Below are 17,760 nucleotides of genomic sequence, written 5' to 3' on the forward strand. Positions count from 1 at the left end.
GAAGGGGGGGTGTGGGGGGGGAAAGGGGGAGGGGGTGTGGGGGGGAAGGGGGTGTGGGGGGGAGGGGATGTGGGGGGGAGGGGATGTGGGGGGGAAGGAGGGAGTGTGGGGGGAAGGAGGGAGTGTGGGGGGAAGGAGGGAGTGTGGGGGGGAAGGAGGGAGTGTGGAGGGGAAGGAGGGAGTGGGTGGAGGGGGTGTGAGGGGGTGGGGGGGAATGGGTGTGGGGGAGGAGGGGAAGGGGTGTGGGGGGTGAGGGGGGAAGGGGTGTGGGGGGTGAGGGGGGAAGGGGTGTGGGGGGAGGAGGGGAAGGGGTGTAGGGGGAGGAGGGGAAGGGGTGTGGGGGGAGGAGGGGAAGGTGTGTGGGGGGAGGAGGGGAAGGGGTGTGGGGGGAGGAGGGGAAGGGGTGTGGGGGGAGGAGGGGAAGGGGTGTGGGGGGAGGAGGGGAAGGGGTGTGGGTGGTGAGGGGGTCAGGGGGTGTGGGGGGTCAGGGGGTGTGTGGGGGGGTCAGAGGGTGTGGGGGGGAGGGGGCTGTGGGGGGGAAGGGACTGTGGGGGGAGGGGTTGTGAGGGGGAGGGGAGGGGTTGGGGGGAGGAGGGGGAGGGGGGGAGGGGGGGGTGGGGGTGAGGAGGGGGAGGGGGTGAGGAGGGGTGTGGAGGGGGTCGGGGGAGGGGGGTGTGGAGGGGGTCGGGGGAGGGGGGTGTGGAGGGGGTCGGGGGAGGGGGGTGTGGAGGGGGTCGGGGGAGGGGGGTGTGGAGGGGGTCGGGGGAGGGGGGTGTGGGGGGGGTAGGGGGGTGTGGGGGGGGGTCGGGGGAGGGGGGTGTGGGGGGGGTAGGGGGGTGTGGGGGGGGGTCGGGGGAGGGTAGGGTGGGTGTCGTGGGGGGGGGAGGGTGGGGGTCGTGGGGGGGGGAGGGTGGGGGTCGTGGGGGGGGGAGGGTGGGGGTCGTGGGGGGGGGAGGGTGGGGGTCGTGGGGGGGGAGGGTGGGAAGGGAGAGGGGGAGGGGTGTGTGGGGGGCTGGGGAGGAGTGGGGGCTTTGAGGGGGGGGGGGTAGAGGGCCCCACTTTCCCAATCTGAGAGCCGGGGGCGGGGGCGGGGGTGTGAGCGGCCGCCGTGTTTGCGGCTGATGTGGGGCGCGTTGCGCATGCACCCTGGGCCCGGGGAAGGGGGAGGGGAGAGAGAGAGGGAGAGCGGGGCTGGCAGAGCGGCTGCTCCTTTCATTGTGCTGCCGGCCGGCTGGGCCGGGCCGATGTAAACATGGGGCCGTGAGCAGAGCGGCAGCAGCTGGGCTGGGATGGGATGGAGGGGGAAGGAGCCGCGATGCGAAGGGAGGTGAGCGAATGAAGGATTAGGGAGCGAGACCCCAGCAAGATGATTTATTTAATGGTGCTGTCTGCGGTGGCCGGGGCTGTGTGTGTGCTGCTGCTGCAGATTCTGTTGCTGTATCGGAACAAACCCGAGCCGGTGCCCCGGCATGTGCAGTATGTCAAGCCCGTGCTCGAGCCCTCGCTCCTGGATTATTTCAGCGGCGGGAAGGAGCCTCCGGCCTTCCCGGACTCGGCCGGCTCAGTGTCCGCCAGCGGCAGCAGGTCCGAGAGCTGCCACTTCCTCAACGCCATCTTTTTGTTTCTCTTTCGGGAGCTCCGGGACACCCCCATCGTCCGGCACTGGCTGACCAAGAAGATCAAAGTGGAGTTCGAGGAGTTGCTGCAGACCAAGACAGCGGGCCGCCTGCTGGAGGGGCTCAGCCTGCGGGATATCTCCCTGGGCAACGCGCTGCCCGTCTTCAAGAGCGCCAAATTACTGCAGCCCCCGGCGCCCGGGCCCGGCTCCGGCTCTGGGCCCGGCTCCGGCTCTCAGGAGGAGGAGGCCGCCGCCGGCGCCGGCCCTGCCGCTGCCGGAGTGCCCGAGGAACTCAACTTCGAGCTGGAGCTCGAGTACAACGGGGGCTTCCACCTGGCCATCGACGTGGACCTGGTCTTCGGCAAGTCGGCTTACCTGTTCGTCAAGATGAGGCGGGTGGTGGGCCGCCTGAGGCTGCAGTTCACCCGGCGTCCTTTCACCCACTGGTCCTTCGCCTTCATGGACGAGCCCTTCATCGACTTCGAGGTGAAGTCGCAGTTCGAGGGCCGGCCCATGCCCCAGCTCACCTCCATCATTGTCAACCAGCTTAAGAGGGTCATCAAGCGGAAACATACTTTGCCCAACTACAAGATCAGGTACAGTCAGTGGCAGACTGCTTAAACCGTGTTTTTTTGTGGCTATTCTAGCTGCAACTTTCTGCAGTACCCAAATCATAATTAATAGAGCCTTACTGCATCGTGCTGCGAGCACCCCTTAGTCATCTCTTGGCACAGTATTAAATTACAGATGGTATTTTTTTTTTCCCAGGCTGGTGTGTTACAGGATTTTTAAAATTCATTCCTGGGATGTGAGTGTTGCTGGCTAGGCCAGTATTTATTGCCCATGCCTAATTGCCCATGAGAAGGTGGTGGGGAGCTGCCTTCTTGATCCGCTGCAGTCCATGTCCGCATGCTCATGGCGCTGTTAGGAAGAGAGTTTCAAGATATTGACTCAGTGACAGTGAAGGATGGTGATATAGTTCCAAGTCAGGATAGTGTGTGATTTGGGGAACTTGCAGGGGTGGTGTTCCCAGTATCTGCTGCCCTTGTTCTTCTAGCTGGTAGAGGTCACGGGTTTGGAAGGTGCTGTCAAAGCAGCCTTGACGAGTTGCTGCAATGCATGTTGTAGATAGTTGCAGCATGTGTACTGTGTGCCTGTGGTGGAGGGAGTAAATGTTCAAGGTGGCGGATGGAGTGATGACCAAACAGACTGCTTTGTCGTCATTTTAAAAAAATTCTTTGGGATGTGGGCACTGCTGGCAAGGCCAGCATGTGCCCTTGAACTGAGTTGCTTCTTAGGACATTTTAGAAGGCAGTGAAGAGTCAATCACATTGCTGTGGATCTGAAGTCACATAGGCCAGACCAGACAAGGATGGCAGATTTCCTCCCCTACAGCACATGAACCAGATGGGCTTTTAGGACAATTGGTGGTAGTTTCACGGTCACCATTACCGTGAGACTAGCTTTCAATTCCAGTTGTTGGGTGGGATTTGAACCTGCCTCCCCAGAGCAGTAGCCTGGGCTCCTGGATTATTAGTCCAATTACATAACCACTATGTCACTGTCTTCCCAGTCAAGCTTCTTGATATTGAGGAACGGCTCAGGATGAAGGCAACCAACTGCATCTCTTATAAAGCAGCAGGCCTATCCCTATGACGTGCGCTATGGCTCATAACCACCTTTACGGTGATGCCACATTTTGCTGTATAACTTGTAAATCAAGGATGCTATCACTATCAGCTAGCCTGTCTAAACAGTTCACTATAGCCGGCGAGCTTTACTGGAATCATTTCCTAGTACTGGCATTCAACACACTGCACCTTGGAAGTTGAAATTGCCTTATGCATGAGGCAGACCAGATGGGGTCTAGGTAGATTGTTTTATTATTCACTTTTCAAACACAAACTGCGGAGAGTGTGGGAGAGTGCAGTGATGGTGACACCACTTTGTTCTTTTGTCTGTGACATCTTTTGGTTATCTCCTCCTATCACTGCTTGCTTGTCCCAACACCCCCCCCCCCCACCCCAACCAGCTTATATTTCACCCCTTTCCATTTTTACTTAGTTCTTTTGAAGGGTCATGAGGATTCGAAACGTCAACTGTGCTCTTCTCCGCCTATGCTGCCAGACCTGCTGAGTTTTTCCAGGTATTTCTGTTTCTGTTTTTGTTTTGTGAAGAGAGAAACTTGGTAGAGAGATTTAGTAGCCTTATTGTTCATTCTGTTTAAACACTGAAACACTGTGGGTGGCAATAAACAAAGCAAATAAGATGCTGGATTGTATTGCTGAAAAAGCTTGAGCTTCAATCCTCTGGAGGTTATGTTGAATTTGTAAAGTGCCCTGGTCAGACTGTACCTGCATTGCTGTATAAGGTTCTGGTCTCCATGGCATGAACGACTCATTCTGATTCTAGGGCCACTAAAGAGAAGAGGAAGGATTCTGATCCTTGTTGTGAAGCAGCAGGGCTGCAGGAAACTACTCAATAAATTAGGGCTCTTTAGCCTTGAAAATTATATCTGAGGGGAGCTTATACATTGAGAAAAAAAAGTTAATCTGAAACAATATTGTCAGACAAGATGAGAGAACACAGTTTCACGATTGTGAAGGGCAAGTTTAATCAGACATCAGGAAATAATTCTTTACAATAGACAGCTGGAATAGGATGCCAGGAAGGCTGGTTGCAGCCAGGCTAGGAGTAATTTAATAAACAAATAGATGTTGCAATTGGAGGATTGCTGGTGAGATTAGATCAACAGTAGTTTGAAGAGCTTTCATCTCAACTTTCTTGTGACTTTGACTTCACTCTAACAAGTGAAACATTCCTCAGTGCAGCACCGAAGCGCTGTGTTTTCATAAATGGTGCTCTGGTACTCTTTTTAAAATCAACCTCCCATTGGGACTGAATGGTGCAGTGGGACATATACTAGGATCTGGGTTTAGATCCAGTCCTGACTAAAGCTGTAAAGTTCTGACGAGATCCAGACTTAAAATAGCACAAACTAAAGATAATTTGATGGTATTTTGTAATACTACATTTTCAATGAATGGCATGCACTCTTTACTTGGACGTGACCTTTCTGTGACACAGTCATACCTGCACCTGCACACTTCTGTCACTAGGGAGAGCTTCAGAAGGGGTAGATTCTCATATTTAGACCTGTTGTATCACTAATGCATCCCCAGGAGAAATTCAGCTTGTCTGGGCTTGCAGTGGGGAAAGCTCTGAGAGATCCATTGCTTTTCAATAAATCAAAAACCTTGCTCAAAGACCATGGTTTATTGGTGCTTGAAATGAAAAAAAAACACACTAGCGTATTAGAGGGTGCTATTCCCAGGTTAAAACTGAAATCCATTAATTGGTGCACTCGTAGATGTATTAAAGCACAGGTGGTGCTTGATTCTGATATTGGAAGCCCAAAATGTAAGCTCTTTCTTTTCACAGCAAACGTTAACACTTTGTGTGGGAGGGATTTGATCTTTGGCAGGAATGCTAAAAGGGAAATAGTGAATGGACATGCTGCTTTACACTCTGCCCAATGTTCCTTTCAAAGAAAATTGGGTCGAGTGTAAAAATAGGTTGTCGATTCACTTTTGCCCATTTTACACTAATTCTTAAGAGAGATTTCACCCCCCCTCTATATTTCAAGTAGTTTCTATTGAACTTTTAACTTTTTAGCTTTTGATTACTCCTACCTTAATTTCTAATTGGGCAGCTTGCAACATGCTCTCTCTCAAATCTATTATTCCAGCGAGAGCAGATTGAATGTGCTTTTGTTCATTTATTGTCAATCAAGAATCTTAATCCGAGAGCCATATTCATTATTTTCCCACTGTTTCTCTTGTAACTATGAAGAGCACGACTGGGTACATTCTTACTGATGTGGCTTCACCAGTGCTTCATAGAGTGTTCACTTAGTTTCCTTGGAGACGTAAAGTTTTTCATAAATACTGAGTGTCCTATTTACCCTGGCAACTGTTCTTGTACAATGTGACAATGTATTTTGTTTATTTGGCTAACATTCTTTTTCTGGTCGATCTAACATAACAATATGCCCTTTGTTTTGTGATTTTCTTTCTTTAAAGCACCACTGGCAGTTACTTTACTTTTCAATGCTAAACATCATTTGCCAAAATACTCAGATTTTTTGATATTCAAGTTTTGTCCCCACTCCATAGTAAGTTAATTAGATAGCAGAATACTATCAACTTCAAATTTAGTCGTTTATTTACAAGGCCCTCATCAAGTCTATGAAACAATATTGAGGTCCTAGTATCAACCTCTTGTTGCTGTTTTCCAAATCGAGCTTTTTGTTGTTATTATTGTTAATAACTTTTACAGATTTTACAATAACAAATTATTGTTGATAACTTTGCTCTTTACTTGCTGTTCAGTAGCCAATTTACCACTCCCTCATCTAACCCTGAAGCTTTCACTCTAACCATGTATCTCACGGGATGCTTCCTGAAAAATCAAGATATTGCATCAATCATATCATTGTCCCTGCAGCTCTTTTGCAGTTTTAAACCATTTTAGTGAGTTTTTTGCACATGACCTGCTGTTCATAGGCACAGATATTTTACAATCTATGTCAACATTGGATTGTAAACACATTTTCCATAGCCTGGTCCCAGGAGAAAATGTATTCAAATAGAAAATAAAATCAACAATTAAAAGAAGTAAAAGGCAAGTGGGGATTTGCTTTTTTTAGTAACCCTAAAAGGCGATTCAGTTTTGAGAGAGTAAGAGCTCCTGCTTTTCCACTCAATTCAAACATCGCTCTCATATTTTATGTTTATAAGTACAAGAAACATAATTTCTCCAGACGCATTATTTTTAATATGAATCAACTTGCAGCATTGCTTGGAGCAAATGGTCCAATCCACTTTGCCCTAATTTCCATTCTCTGTCTTAAGGTGAGGTACAGATATCATACTGGGTTTATCATGCCTCTGTACAAAGGCACGGCCTTCAAGCAGGCATGGCGGGTGGGCAGGAAGCACTGCTGAAATTTCCTGTGGTTCCTCATGTTAAAAATAGCCAAGTGCATCAGGAGTGCTTCTCTATTTCATTTTACTTATTCCCTCCAGAAGTCGGCAATTAATGTATTTTTAGAATTTATTGAAATGTATCTTGCTTCATGATTAAATGTTGCAGAATTACAATACTAATAATTCCGCCATGATGAAATAAAACCCCCTGCCCGAGACGTGTTTCTTTAAAATGTGCACATAGTTCAGAATGAAAAGTTAAGCATAATTGTTTGCTTGGCATGGAAAGAGTGCTGGCTGCTTTGACATGCATCATCTAATCATGAATCTAAGCTGTTTCTTCATTGAACCATTACTGATTAAGCAACTTAGCTCATAGGCCAAGGAAAATATTAGTCCAGTTTAAACATTACAAACCTTCTGTTCGATTGAAACCTTTTTGAGTGAACCCATTCCATACTCTTTCTGTCGAGAAGGAAAAGTGGTAAGTAATAACATACATACTTAAGGATTATTGTACACTGCTTGTAACTGAGAGAAAAAGTAAATAATAAATGAGTGCAAGACTGAAAAGACTAAACTAGTTGTTTATTCATCTGTGACAGTTCTAACATTTGAATGGTTAGCGATCTTGGGATGTTTCGTTTTACAATTGGTTGACTTGGTATGTGAAATCTGAACTGTGCAGTTTGCAACTGGAGGTTCAATTTGATGATCAGGGATTAGATTGGATTACTCTACGTAGATCTGCATGGACTGGATGGGCCAAATGTCACTATGAATTTATCATTTGACACTCATTAGAACGTAAAAAATAGGAGCAGGAGTAGGCCATTTGGCCCCTTGAGCCTTCTCCGCCATTCAATACGATCATGGCTGACCTTCTGCCTCAACTACACTTTCCTGCCTACTTCCCATGTTCCTTGATTTTCCTGAAAAATGTTTCAGATGAGAGAGTAGAAATTAGTTCCTTACTTTTGATACATTTCCAGTTTTACATTGTGTGGTCTGTGGAGTCAAGTTTTAATACCTGGCAGAAAAAGTGTAGTTCTTTTTCTTTAAAGTTAATCTTGCACCAGATATGGTGCAACTCAGCTCCTGCCCCACATCATTCTTGTGACCCCATAAATCAAATTATTGCCCCAAACTTTGTCTTCACCTGATATTGCAATATTGGACCCAGCTCAAATCCTGTCTTTACTGTTGATGCAAACAAAAAGGCAGCACAAATTTAAAATAAAATGTTTGGGCTCAATTTCCCTTCATCTGTGCTCAGCTAGAGACCCACGTGATCCTCTGCCGATGCTAATTTGACAGTTGTTGTCAATCTTTGCTTGTGTGGTTCTATTTCACATTGTATATTCAAACTACTTAACACCTAAAATAAATGGGGCAGTGGTTGAATATAATTTTTAGGTCACAAATGTATTGCCAATTTTATTTCAATCCTTTGTGATAATGCAACAGTTATGGTACAACTCTAGATTCTGCTCCCAATTGACACCAGCATGAAACAGTGAAGCGGCAATCTACATGTACTTCTTTCAATCTAGTGTATTGTATTCGCTGCTGACAATATGATCTCCACTACATTGGGGAGACCAGACGCAGGTTGGGTGACCACTTTGCAGAACACCTCCGTTCAGTCTGCAAGCATGATCCAGAGTTTCCAGTGGCCTGCCATTTTAATTCTGTGCCTTGCCCTCACGCCGACATCTCTGTCCTTGGCCTGCTGCACTGTTCCAGTGAAGCTCGACATAAACTTAAGGAACAGCACCTCATCTGTCAATTAGGCACTTTACAACCTTCAGGACTCGACATTGACTTCAACAGTTTCAGACCGTAATCTCAGTGCCTGTTTTGTTTCCTTTATTTTGCATGTTTTGATTTTTCTCTTTTGCTTGCTGAGAGCAGCATACCTGCTCTAGGCACATCTTTTGTTTATTTGTTTCTTTCCCATCATCATTCCCTTTGGCCCTGGAAGACTGACTATCTTTTCTGTCATTCAGTGTCTCCTGCCTTACACCCTATCACAGACCTTCTGTTTGTCCTTGTCCCACTCACCTCTTGCTCACAACCAATTTTATCTCTTAACTTTTCCCAGTTCTGATGCAAGATCTGAAATGTTAACTCTGTTTTACTCCACAGATGCTGCCATAACCTGCTGAGCATTTCCAGCATTTTCTGTTTATACTTGAAACAGCGCAAACCTGGTTATGTCACAATGCTTGAGTTTGATACCACGTGGCGTATAGCTTCAGAACACTGTCAAACTTGGTTTAAATATGCTCATGCAGTCCCTTGGATCTCCTGGTCATCATCTAAATGAAGACAGTGTTAATTTAAATGCTTTGGGAGTACAGATGGTGCTGCTATCAAAACATTTAAAATGTAACAGCTTGCAATGAAGCTCTGAGGCCAGTAAATAGCAACAGTATAAACAGTTTTACAACTTGTGAAGCAGCCACTGTAACATGTGCATAACTAACATCAATTGTGCCATTATACAAGGTAACTTGTATGTATCGTATGCAATGGATGTTTGTCAGTGTTTTCTAATCTTTCCACTTTTCGTTTGGCATACATTCTTATCTTGCAATTTTTTCTACATGAAAGACACAATATAAATGCAACCTGTTGTGTAACTAATAAAGCTTCATCCTATCACTTGCTGCGGTGGGGAATGGAGGGAAGGAAGAAATATTTTGTCATGATGCCGCAACCATCATGGAATGGGGCAAACTCCATGGATCCTGCTCATTGTCGAATGTACTTATCATTGATTGAAATTCAGCCCAATTTATGGGTGCTTATTGTTAGCCTTCACAAGCCTTACTCTATTTGAATAGCACTCAATATCTTTAGAGACATTTGTTTTAAATGTTTGGGAAGTTTTATTTCCACTCATTGTGAAGAGCACAGGGTGAAATGGGAATGGGTCTTGCTGTGAGTTAAGATATGGGCAGCTGGGCTTTGGATGAGCTCAAGTTTATTGAGGTTAGAATTTGGAAGACCAGTCAGGACTGCATTGCAATAGTCAAATCTAGAGGTAATAAAGGCAAAGGCATGAATGAGGGTTTCAGCATCAGAAGAGCTCAGATGTAGTGGAGGGTGGTGGTGTGTGAAATTGGGAAATGTTATGGTTGTGGAAGTAGGTGGTCTTCAATGGCATGCATATGAGGTTGGGAGCTCATCGTGGGATCAAATGTGACACCAAGGTTGCAAACAACTTGACTTTGTGATTGCTTGATGCAGCTGCTGGGTGCCTGAAATGGCGATTTTTCTATTCTTCATGGCTTGCATTCATCATCTTGGCATTTACCAGGGATAAGGAGGAATAGAAATTCTTGAAGAGGATATAGAATTACGATTAATTATGCAGAATAAAACAACAACAATAAAAAAATCAATGTGAGGGAGAGGTACTTCAAATTATTCTGTAGAATGTATTCCAGCAGTTTTCACTGTTCAGTAAATAAGAACTTACAATTTTAAAGCTATAGCTTCTGTCAAACTGACTACTTGATGAGGTATGGTTTCAATATTAGAAATTGTTTCCATTACAGCTGTTTGACCTAAAACATTTCATGTTTTAGCTATACCTATGATAGCTTCACTGTGCTACTTGCAAGGTGATTACATCAATTGGTCTTGATGTATACTTTATTAGTTTAAGACCATAATAGCTTTCTAAAAATGTCATTTTTAAAAATAATGACTCAGATCTTCTGGCCTCCAGATCGTTGGAGACCAGATGTACGATGAACAGCAAGGGCTATGGGGCCCCTTGGCAGTCCCAATACACTGACTCCATGGCAATTGCCTGGGAAGTTTTAAACTTCTGATGAGCAATTCCCCTGCTCTCTGGGACTCTCCAAAGAAGTCTCCAATTCTGAGTTAGAGTTGGAGACTTTGGACAGTTCTGACTAACTTAACCTGAATAGTTACCTAGGAAATGTTAGGCAGAAAAATCCTAGTCTGATTCCTAGGTAACTATACAACTGGGGCCCCCACCACACAATGCCCTGATTCCTGACTACCCCTCTACCCTCCCCAAACCAACTTGACTTCCCCCTGACCAAACCTCACCACCCTACCCAGCTGCCACCTTATTTAGCTGCCACTCTACCCCTTTATCCACTTATCTCAACCACCCTACAACACTCATTCACTAACATACTGAGAAGCTGTTTTAATGTCTCAAAGCTCTTTGGTGTGTTAGTGAACATTATTACTGCTGCAAAAAGGGGGCATGGCTTCTGCACGAATTCCCTTCACTGATGTCTCAGGTTTCCTGCGCTGAATGAGTTCTATCCTTCGGAAGATTGACTGAAAAGTCAGAGGAAGGTAAGTGAGTACTTTTTTGTCTGACCAGGGTTGGGAATAGGGGTTCCAGCCCTGATTGGAAGATTTGGGCTCGTGTCTAGATTTTACAGATTGCACTAGATTGGCCTTTTGGGGTAAATCTTTCTTAATTTAAAAACATTTATATTATTGAGCTTAGTAAAGTGCATTTTGTTTATTCATATGTGGATTCTTATAGGAATGTTTGTTTTCTACACATTATAAATAGCTTCCTTACTTCCAGTCCTGGTCTTATTGTTTTGCTGCTTATGTCATTGAAATGCCTGCTCCCAGCCTGTGTTTTGCCCACTTGGTCCCAAATAGGCTGCCTAGTTATGGCCCCAGTAACCTGCTCAAAGGTCAAGTGGAAACCTTCACCAAGCTCTGGATTTTGCTTATCTAACCCTAGACCCAAGAATCATTTTCAGGTGAAAGGAAGAGTGTGGTATTGTAGGCAACAGTAGCTAAGTAACAGCGGCATAGTAATGGTATTACTATTGATGCATAATAAATACAAGCAGAGCTGTACCCCTGCAATAATAATACAGACAGTGCAAAACAATAAATACACAAATTACATGGTTCTGTGCCAAACATAATACAGAATTAAGTAAGCAGACAGGCCACCACACAATATATTAAAAAGGGTGTGAGGGATAGGCCAGAAAATTATAGGCTGGTCAGTCTGACTTTGGTGGTGGGCAGATTGTTGGAAACAATTCTGAGAGACTGAATAAATCTCACTTAGGCACGGATTGATCAAGGATAGTCATCATGGCTTTGTTAGGGGAAGATCATGTCTTACTAACTTAATAGAACTTTTTGAGGAAGTAACAAGGAGGATTGATGAGGGCAGTGCAGTGGATGTTGTCTACATAGATTTCAGTAAGGCTTTTGACAAGGTCCCACATGGCAGACTGGTCGGAAAAGTGAGATCTCATGGGATAAAGAGGAAGCTGGCATGTTGGATCCAAAATTGTCTCAGTGACAGGAAACAAAGGGTAATGGTCAATGGATGTTTTTGCAAATGGAAAACGATTTCCAGTGGTGTTCCATAGGGCTCAGTGCCAGGACCTTTGCTGTTTGTTGTATATATTAATGATTTGTACTTAAATGTGGAAGGCATGATTGGGAAATTTGCAGATTATGCAAAAATTGGCCATGTAGTTAATAGTGAAGGGGATAACTGTAGACACCAGAATTATATCAATGGTTTGGTTGAGCAGGCGGAAAATGTTAAATGGAATTCAACCCGGAAAAGAGTGAGGTAATGCATTTGGGGAGGGCAAACAAAGCAAGGGAATACTCAATAATGGGAAGTTATTGAGAGAGGTTGAGGAAGTGAGAGACCTTAGAGTGCATGTCCACAGGTCCTTGAAGGTGGCAGGACAAGGTGGACAAGGTGGTCAAAAAAGCATATGGAATACTTTCCTTTATTGGGCGAGGTATTGAATACAAAAGCAGGGATGTAATGATGGAACTGTATGAAATACTGGTTAGGCCACAGCTGGAATTTTGTGTACAGTTCTCATCACCACATTACAGGAAGGACATAATTGCTCTGGAGAGAGTGCAAAGGAGATTTACAAGAATGCTGCATGGGCTTGAAAATTGCAGCTATGAGGAGAGATTTGATAGGTTAGGGTAGTTTTCCTTTGAACAGAGGAGGCTAAGGGGTGACCTGATTGAGGTGTACAAAATTATGAGGGGTCTAGATAGAGTAGACCGGAAAGATTTGTTTCCCCTAGCTGAGGGGTCAATTACTAGGGTGCATAGATTCAAGTTGATTGTAGAAGGATTAGAAGGGACATGAGGAAAAACTTTTTCACCCAGAGGGTAGTGGGTGTCAGGAATTCACTGCCTAAGTTGGTGGTTGAGGCTGAAATGCTCAACTCATTTAAAAAGGTACTGGATCTGCATCTGAAGTGCTGTAACCTGCAAGGCTATATACCAAGTGCTGGAAAGTGGGATTAAAATGAGCGGCTAGTTTCTTTTTTCTCTTTTTGGCCAGCGCAGACATGATGGGCTGAATGGCCTCTTTCTGCGCCAAAACTTTTCTATCAGAAACTTAACTAGACTTGTTGCATAAATGTTGTGGCCACAAGAACAGGTCAGAGGCTGGACATTCTGCAACAAGTAATTAGCCTCCTGACTCCCCAAACCTTTTATCACTTCCAAGGCACAAGTCAGGAGTGTGATGGAACACTCTCTACTTTCCTAGATGAATGCAGCTCCAACAACACTCAAGGAACTTAACAACATCTAGGGAAAAGCAGCCCATTTGATTGGCACCACGTCCACCACCTTAAATATTGGCCTACCTTCGTTGGTCAGTACACGTATTGGGATTCTTGCAGTTCCACACGCTATAAAATTGGCCTTATTGGCAGCCTCATAAATAGGGCCCAAGCCATTTGCTCACCATGCAAGCTTGATGCTGAAATAGGATGCATCGACACTACCCTGAGCAGGTCATTTCATGCTGTATATCGCGCAAACTCATGAACAGGCCCAAGGCTGTCACTTTCAGCCCTGAAAAGTGCCCGGTTTACCTCAGCTTACCCTGGAAAGGCAAGGTATCTCAAAAATTTGAACAGATGAAGCTAGCTGTTTCACGCTGCTACTATGCAGTAGCAACACGAGTGGTATTCACATCTAACAGGATACTGCCATCAAGCCAAAAAGATGCTCTGCCTATCACAAAAATGAGCAGCGTGGTGTCTGAATTTCAGTGCCATTGTGATGCTAGGTAGGTAGGCCGTACACCTCAAAGACTTGCTTTTCAAACCCATGTGCCTTCCGCTGTTCGCAGTGGACAAAGTACAGACCGTACCCAACCAGCCCATGCTTGCAAAACCCAAAACACAGTTCCTAGCATTAGATGTGATTCCGCGATTGGACCACATTTGCTAAATAATCCTTGGTGTGCTAAAAATTACCCTGACAACCAAATTAAGATTGTTAGTCGGGCTCGCTGTGTGGCACATTTGCGTGTACTGGAAGCTAATACACAGGACCCTATTCTTTGCAGACAGAAGGAACATGTACATACATTGCGCCTGTTTTATCTAAACAAAATAAGTGATGGCCATTTGCTGGTTCATTCCTCAGGTCAATGCCTTGACCAATCGGAGTCAAGCTACCTGGTTTAAATTTCAAACAATGCTCGGCAGTTAACTGTCAGTCACCATTAACTGGTGCATTCTCCGTGGCATTGCCTCTACCGATCCAAATCCACTTGTCAACCAATCAACACTCTCTTCTCATACAGCCGAAAGTTGATGTTTCCCCTGACATTGGTATTCTTGCGATTGTCCTGATGAGTGCAAGACAAAAGCTTTGACAGAATGTCTTTTTCAGTGACACTATATCAGTGAAAGGGTTTTTCTCCTTTAGGTGAATAGTATCCCATAATATAGATGACCCTGTTTGTGGAAATGGAAAGCATAGGATGTATTTCAGAAGTTCAGAAGGCCATGTAACTTATTTAAGCCTTTGCTCATATTAGTGGGATTTTCACTTAGACAATTTATCTGTATCCCATTTTTCTTCTGAATTACTCAACGTATTAATATATCCAAGTAAAAATTTGACATTTTGCAAATTGAGGAACATTGGGTGTGTTTGCTGCTGATAATTACAAGAGTTGAGTACTACTCTGTGATTAAAGTGAGCTTCAACTCTTCTCTCTCCAGAAGTAAGGGTTACCATCATTAAAATGTCCTGAGCAGCAATGAACACTTCATTCAAGGAGCTGTATTGGGCCAAAGTAGATTGGATTAGAGCAATGAGTCATGTAGCTAAATTGAAATGACTGAAGTGCTATATAAATCTAAATTGAATGACTATATGAATTATAAAACTAACAGCTCTCATTAGTTCTGACAAATATCTGAACTCTGATTGGTTACAAAGCACAAAAAAACCCAAGTGCTTCATATCCTATATGTTCTATTTTATGTAAAGTGTTTTTTTTCTATCTCAGAACTGCTGTTGGAGGGTGCAGTACTGAGTTAGTACTAAATATGTAGCCCTAAACTTAGCCTTAGATTAGAAAAAGAATGCTCTGTGATCATTTTATGATGTTTTTGGTAGCACACGACCCTACCAGGCCTGCTGCACTTTGTTTTTGGGGTTAGTTGTTTTGACAGATGATGACACTGAGCTGTGATGAACTCCTTGTATTACAGGACCATGTCAGCTAGAACAGTTATAATATGCTGCGCTGCTAGTGTTGTGGAATTCATCCCGTGTATCCTTCAGGTTTATTTTATCAGTGGCTGAAGAGGGTCAGTATGAGTCAGTGATGTGTAGCTGGGGATAGTGGTATCATATGGCACTATTGATCTCTGTTTAGATCTGGTGTTATAGGTATTATAGCTTCCAGACGAATAGCTGGTCACATCTCTTGAAGTGGTGATGGCAGAACTATCTTATTTGCATTACAGTGCTCCTGCAAAGCTCAGGGCTGCCAACAGAGGCAATGTTGGAGGTTGTGGTAGTGTGGAAGTCAGTACAGTCCATTATTTATCAATTGTGTTTTATAACATTAGGAATCTGATTGAAAATGCCCTCTTGTTTTACTGGAGTAAAATTATAAAATGAAAGCATTGGAAGAATGAGTAATTGAATATAAATATGATGAAATCTAGACTTTTAAAGATGTATTTGAGGTGGGGAAAAACGATACAGGGAGTACAATTAAAATAAAACAGCTCATTTTAAATTGCAAACACTGGCAGCATCATTAGGGGAATTTGTGCCCCAACGTAAAAGGATGCTGTTCCGAGAGTCATTCATCTTGATTGCTTCAGCCAGTGTTGTTTGAACACAGTAATTCATATTGATGGCCCTGTTACGATAACATGAAACCACTTTCTTTCCTCTGATAGTATTAATACGCACTACCTGTTCAGAAATAAGAAGGAAGATAAAAGAACATTCAACTCATTACAGCATTTTCTATTTCAGAAGGGGTACTCATAGTGGGATTCAACAACAGTAGCTTACATTTATATAAGCCTTTAACATAGTAAAAAGGGCCAAGGCGCTTCACAGTATTATCTAAGCCAGTTAAGGAGATATTAGAACATCTGACAAGAGCTTGGTTGCAAAGATATGGAGGAGTGAGCCCATGGGGTTTGGTGTGGATTTTAAATTTGAGGCGTTAGGCCTGGAGCTAATGCATAGGACTAGTTGGTGGGAGAAGGGGACTTGGTGCAAGTTAACATGCAGGCAGTAGAGGTTTGGATAAGCTCAACTTCTGGAGTGTAGAGGATGGGAGACTGGCCAGGAGCTTTGGAATAGTCAAGTTGGAAGGTAACAATGGTAACAGTTGGGTGAGGCGTAGGGGGAGATCAGCAATGTTATAGGGGCAGAAGTAGGTCTTGGTGATGGAGAAGATGTGGACTTGGAAGCTTGACTCTGGGTCAGATAGGCTGCCGAGGCTGCAAACAGTCTGGTTCAGCCTCGATGGCCAGGGAGCAGGATGTAATTGTTGGCTAGGGAATAAAGTTTGTGGTGCGGCCGAAGACAAAGGCTTCAGCCTTCCGAATATTTAAATGGGGGAAATTTCTCCTCATTCAATACTGGAAGTTGGACAAGTTGTGTGACAAATCAGGGGCAATGGCAGTATCAAGAGAAGGGGTGGTGAGGTAGAGCTGATATTTTTTTTTTCATGTGATAAATCACTTTATTTAATTTAATTTATATAAGCCTTATCATCAAATAAATGACTGTTCCCATAAGCTGTGAACTGTCAAGCGAAAGGTCAGGTCCCTGATAATTTACAGTGTAATAGTTGGACAAGGTTGTGGAATAAAGCGAAGAATTAGACATGTCCAAGAACTGACGCTACTACTTCTTGGGCCGGGCAATTTTGAAGAGTTTGTATGCAACATAGACTGTACCTGCAACAGTGAGGCCCATGGTTAGCCTGTAGAGCACAACATCCATCACACTGCCTTTTAAGTAGATCGGCATCCCTTTGTCCGCCTGGAATATCTTCTGCTTCTCAGGAACCTTATTTCCACTCGCCTGTGGACTGCAGTGCTGAAGGTTCGCTGTGAAAGCTGCTGAAATGCCCCCAGGCCTCGCACTCTCAGACCGCTCATATCGCTCCAACTTCGCGCAAGGACAAATGTGCATACATGTGGAATCTAATGTGTTTTTGGATGATGTCGCCGAGGGGCAGCATGTAGATTGGAAATAATCTAAGGATGAATGCTTAGAGGACTCCAGGGGTAATGGTGTGGGAGTAGAAACCATTGCATGAGAATCTCTGGCTATGACTGAATAGTTAAGAGTGGACCATGTGAGAGCAGTCCCTCTCAGTTGGACGATGGAAAAAATGCCTTCGAGGAGGTTGATGTGACTAACCTTGTCAAAGGCTGCAGGCAGGTTGAGAAGGATGAAGAGGGATAGTGCATCGTTGTCAAAGTCAGATAGGATGTCAGTGTTGTGGCGGATGTAAACCTGATTGGTAAAGTTCACACATGGAGTTGTAAGAAAGATTTGGGAGGTGACAGCACCTTCAAGGACTTCGGAAAGGGCGATTGAGGATGGAATGGTTTGCCAGGACAGAAAGGCCAAGGATGAGTATTTTGAGAAGGGAGTTTATAAAAGGTTTGAAAGGGAAGGGAACAGAAGAGAAGAAACTGTTTACAGCATCAGCTAGCATGAAGACCAGGAAGGGAATTTCATGATCGGCAGTTTAGTGGGAGTAGGGTCACAAGAGCATGAGATAGGTCTCATAGACAAGATGAGCTTGGAGAGGGCATAGAGTGGAGATAGTAGAGAAACTAGAAGAGA

At 44.7% G+C, this 17,760-nt stretch overlaps 1 protein-coding gene across 1 annotated transcript in view; it reads left to right on the top strand.

Annotated features, from left to right (window-relative positions):
- The first annotated feature begins 1,160 nt into the window (after window positions 1-1,160).
- The window catches only part of pdzd8 (PDZ domain containing 8), a 205,203-nt gene continuing 188,603 nt past the window's right edge, over window positions 1,161-17,760 (top strand). The window contains exon 1 of the mRNA XM_078564649.1: window positions 1,161-2,214. Coding sequence (XP_078420775.1) covers window positions 1,367-2,214 — 848 coding nt within the window. The 5' untranslated portion in view covers window positions 1,161-1,366. The remainder of the gene's footprint in view (window positions 2,215-17,760) is intronic.

Source organism: Cetorhinus maximus, chromosome 20, assembly GCF_964194155.1.
Source record: "Cetorhinus maximus chromosome 20, sCetMax3.hap1.1, whole genome shotgun sequence".
NCBI classification, from domain to species: domain Eukaryota; kingdom Metazoa; phylum Chordata; class Chondrichthyes; order Lamniformes; family Cetorhinidae; genus Cetorhinus; species Cetorhinus maximus.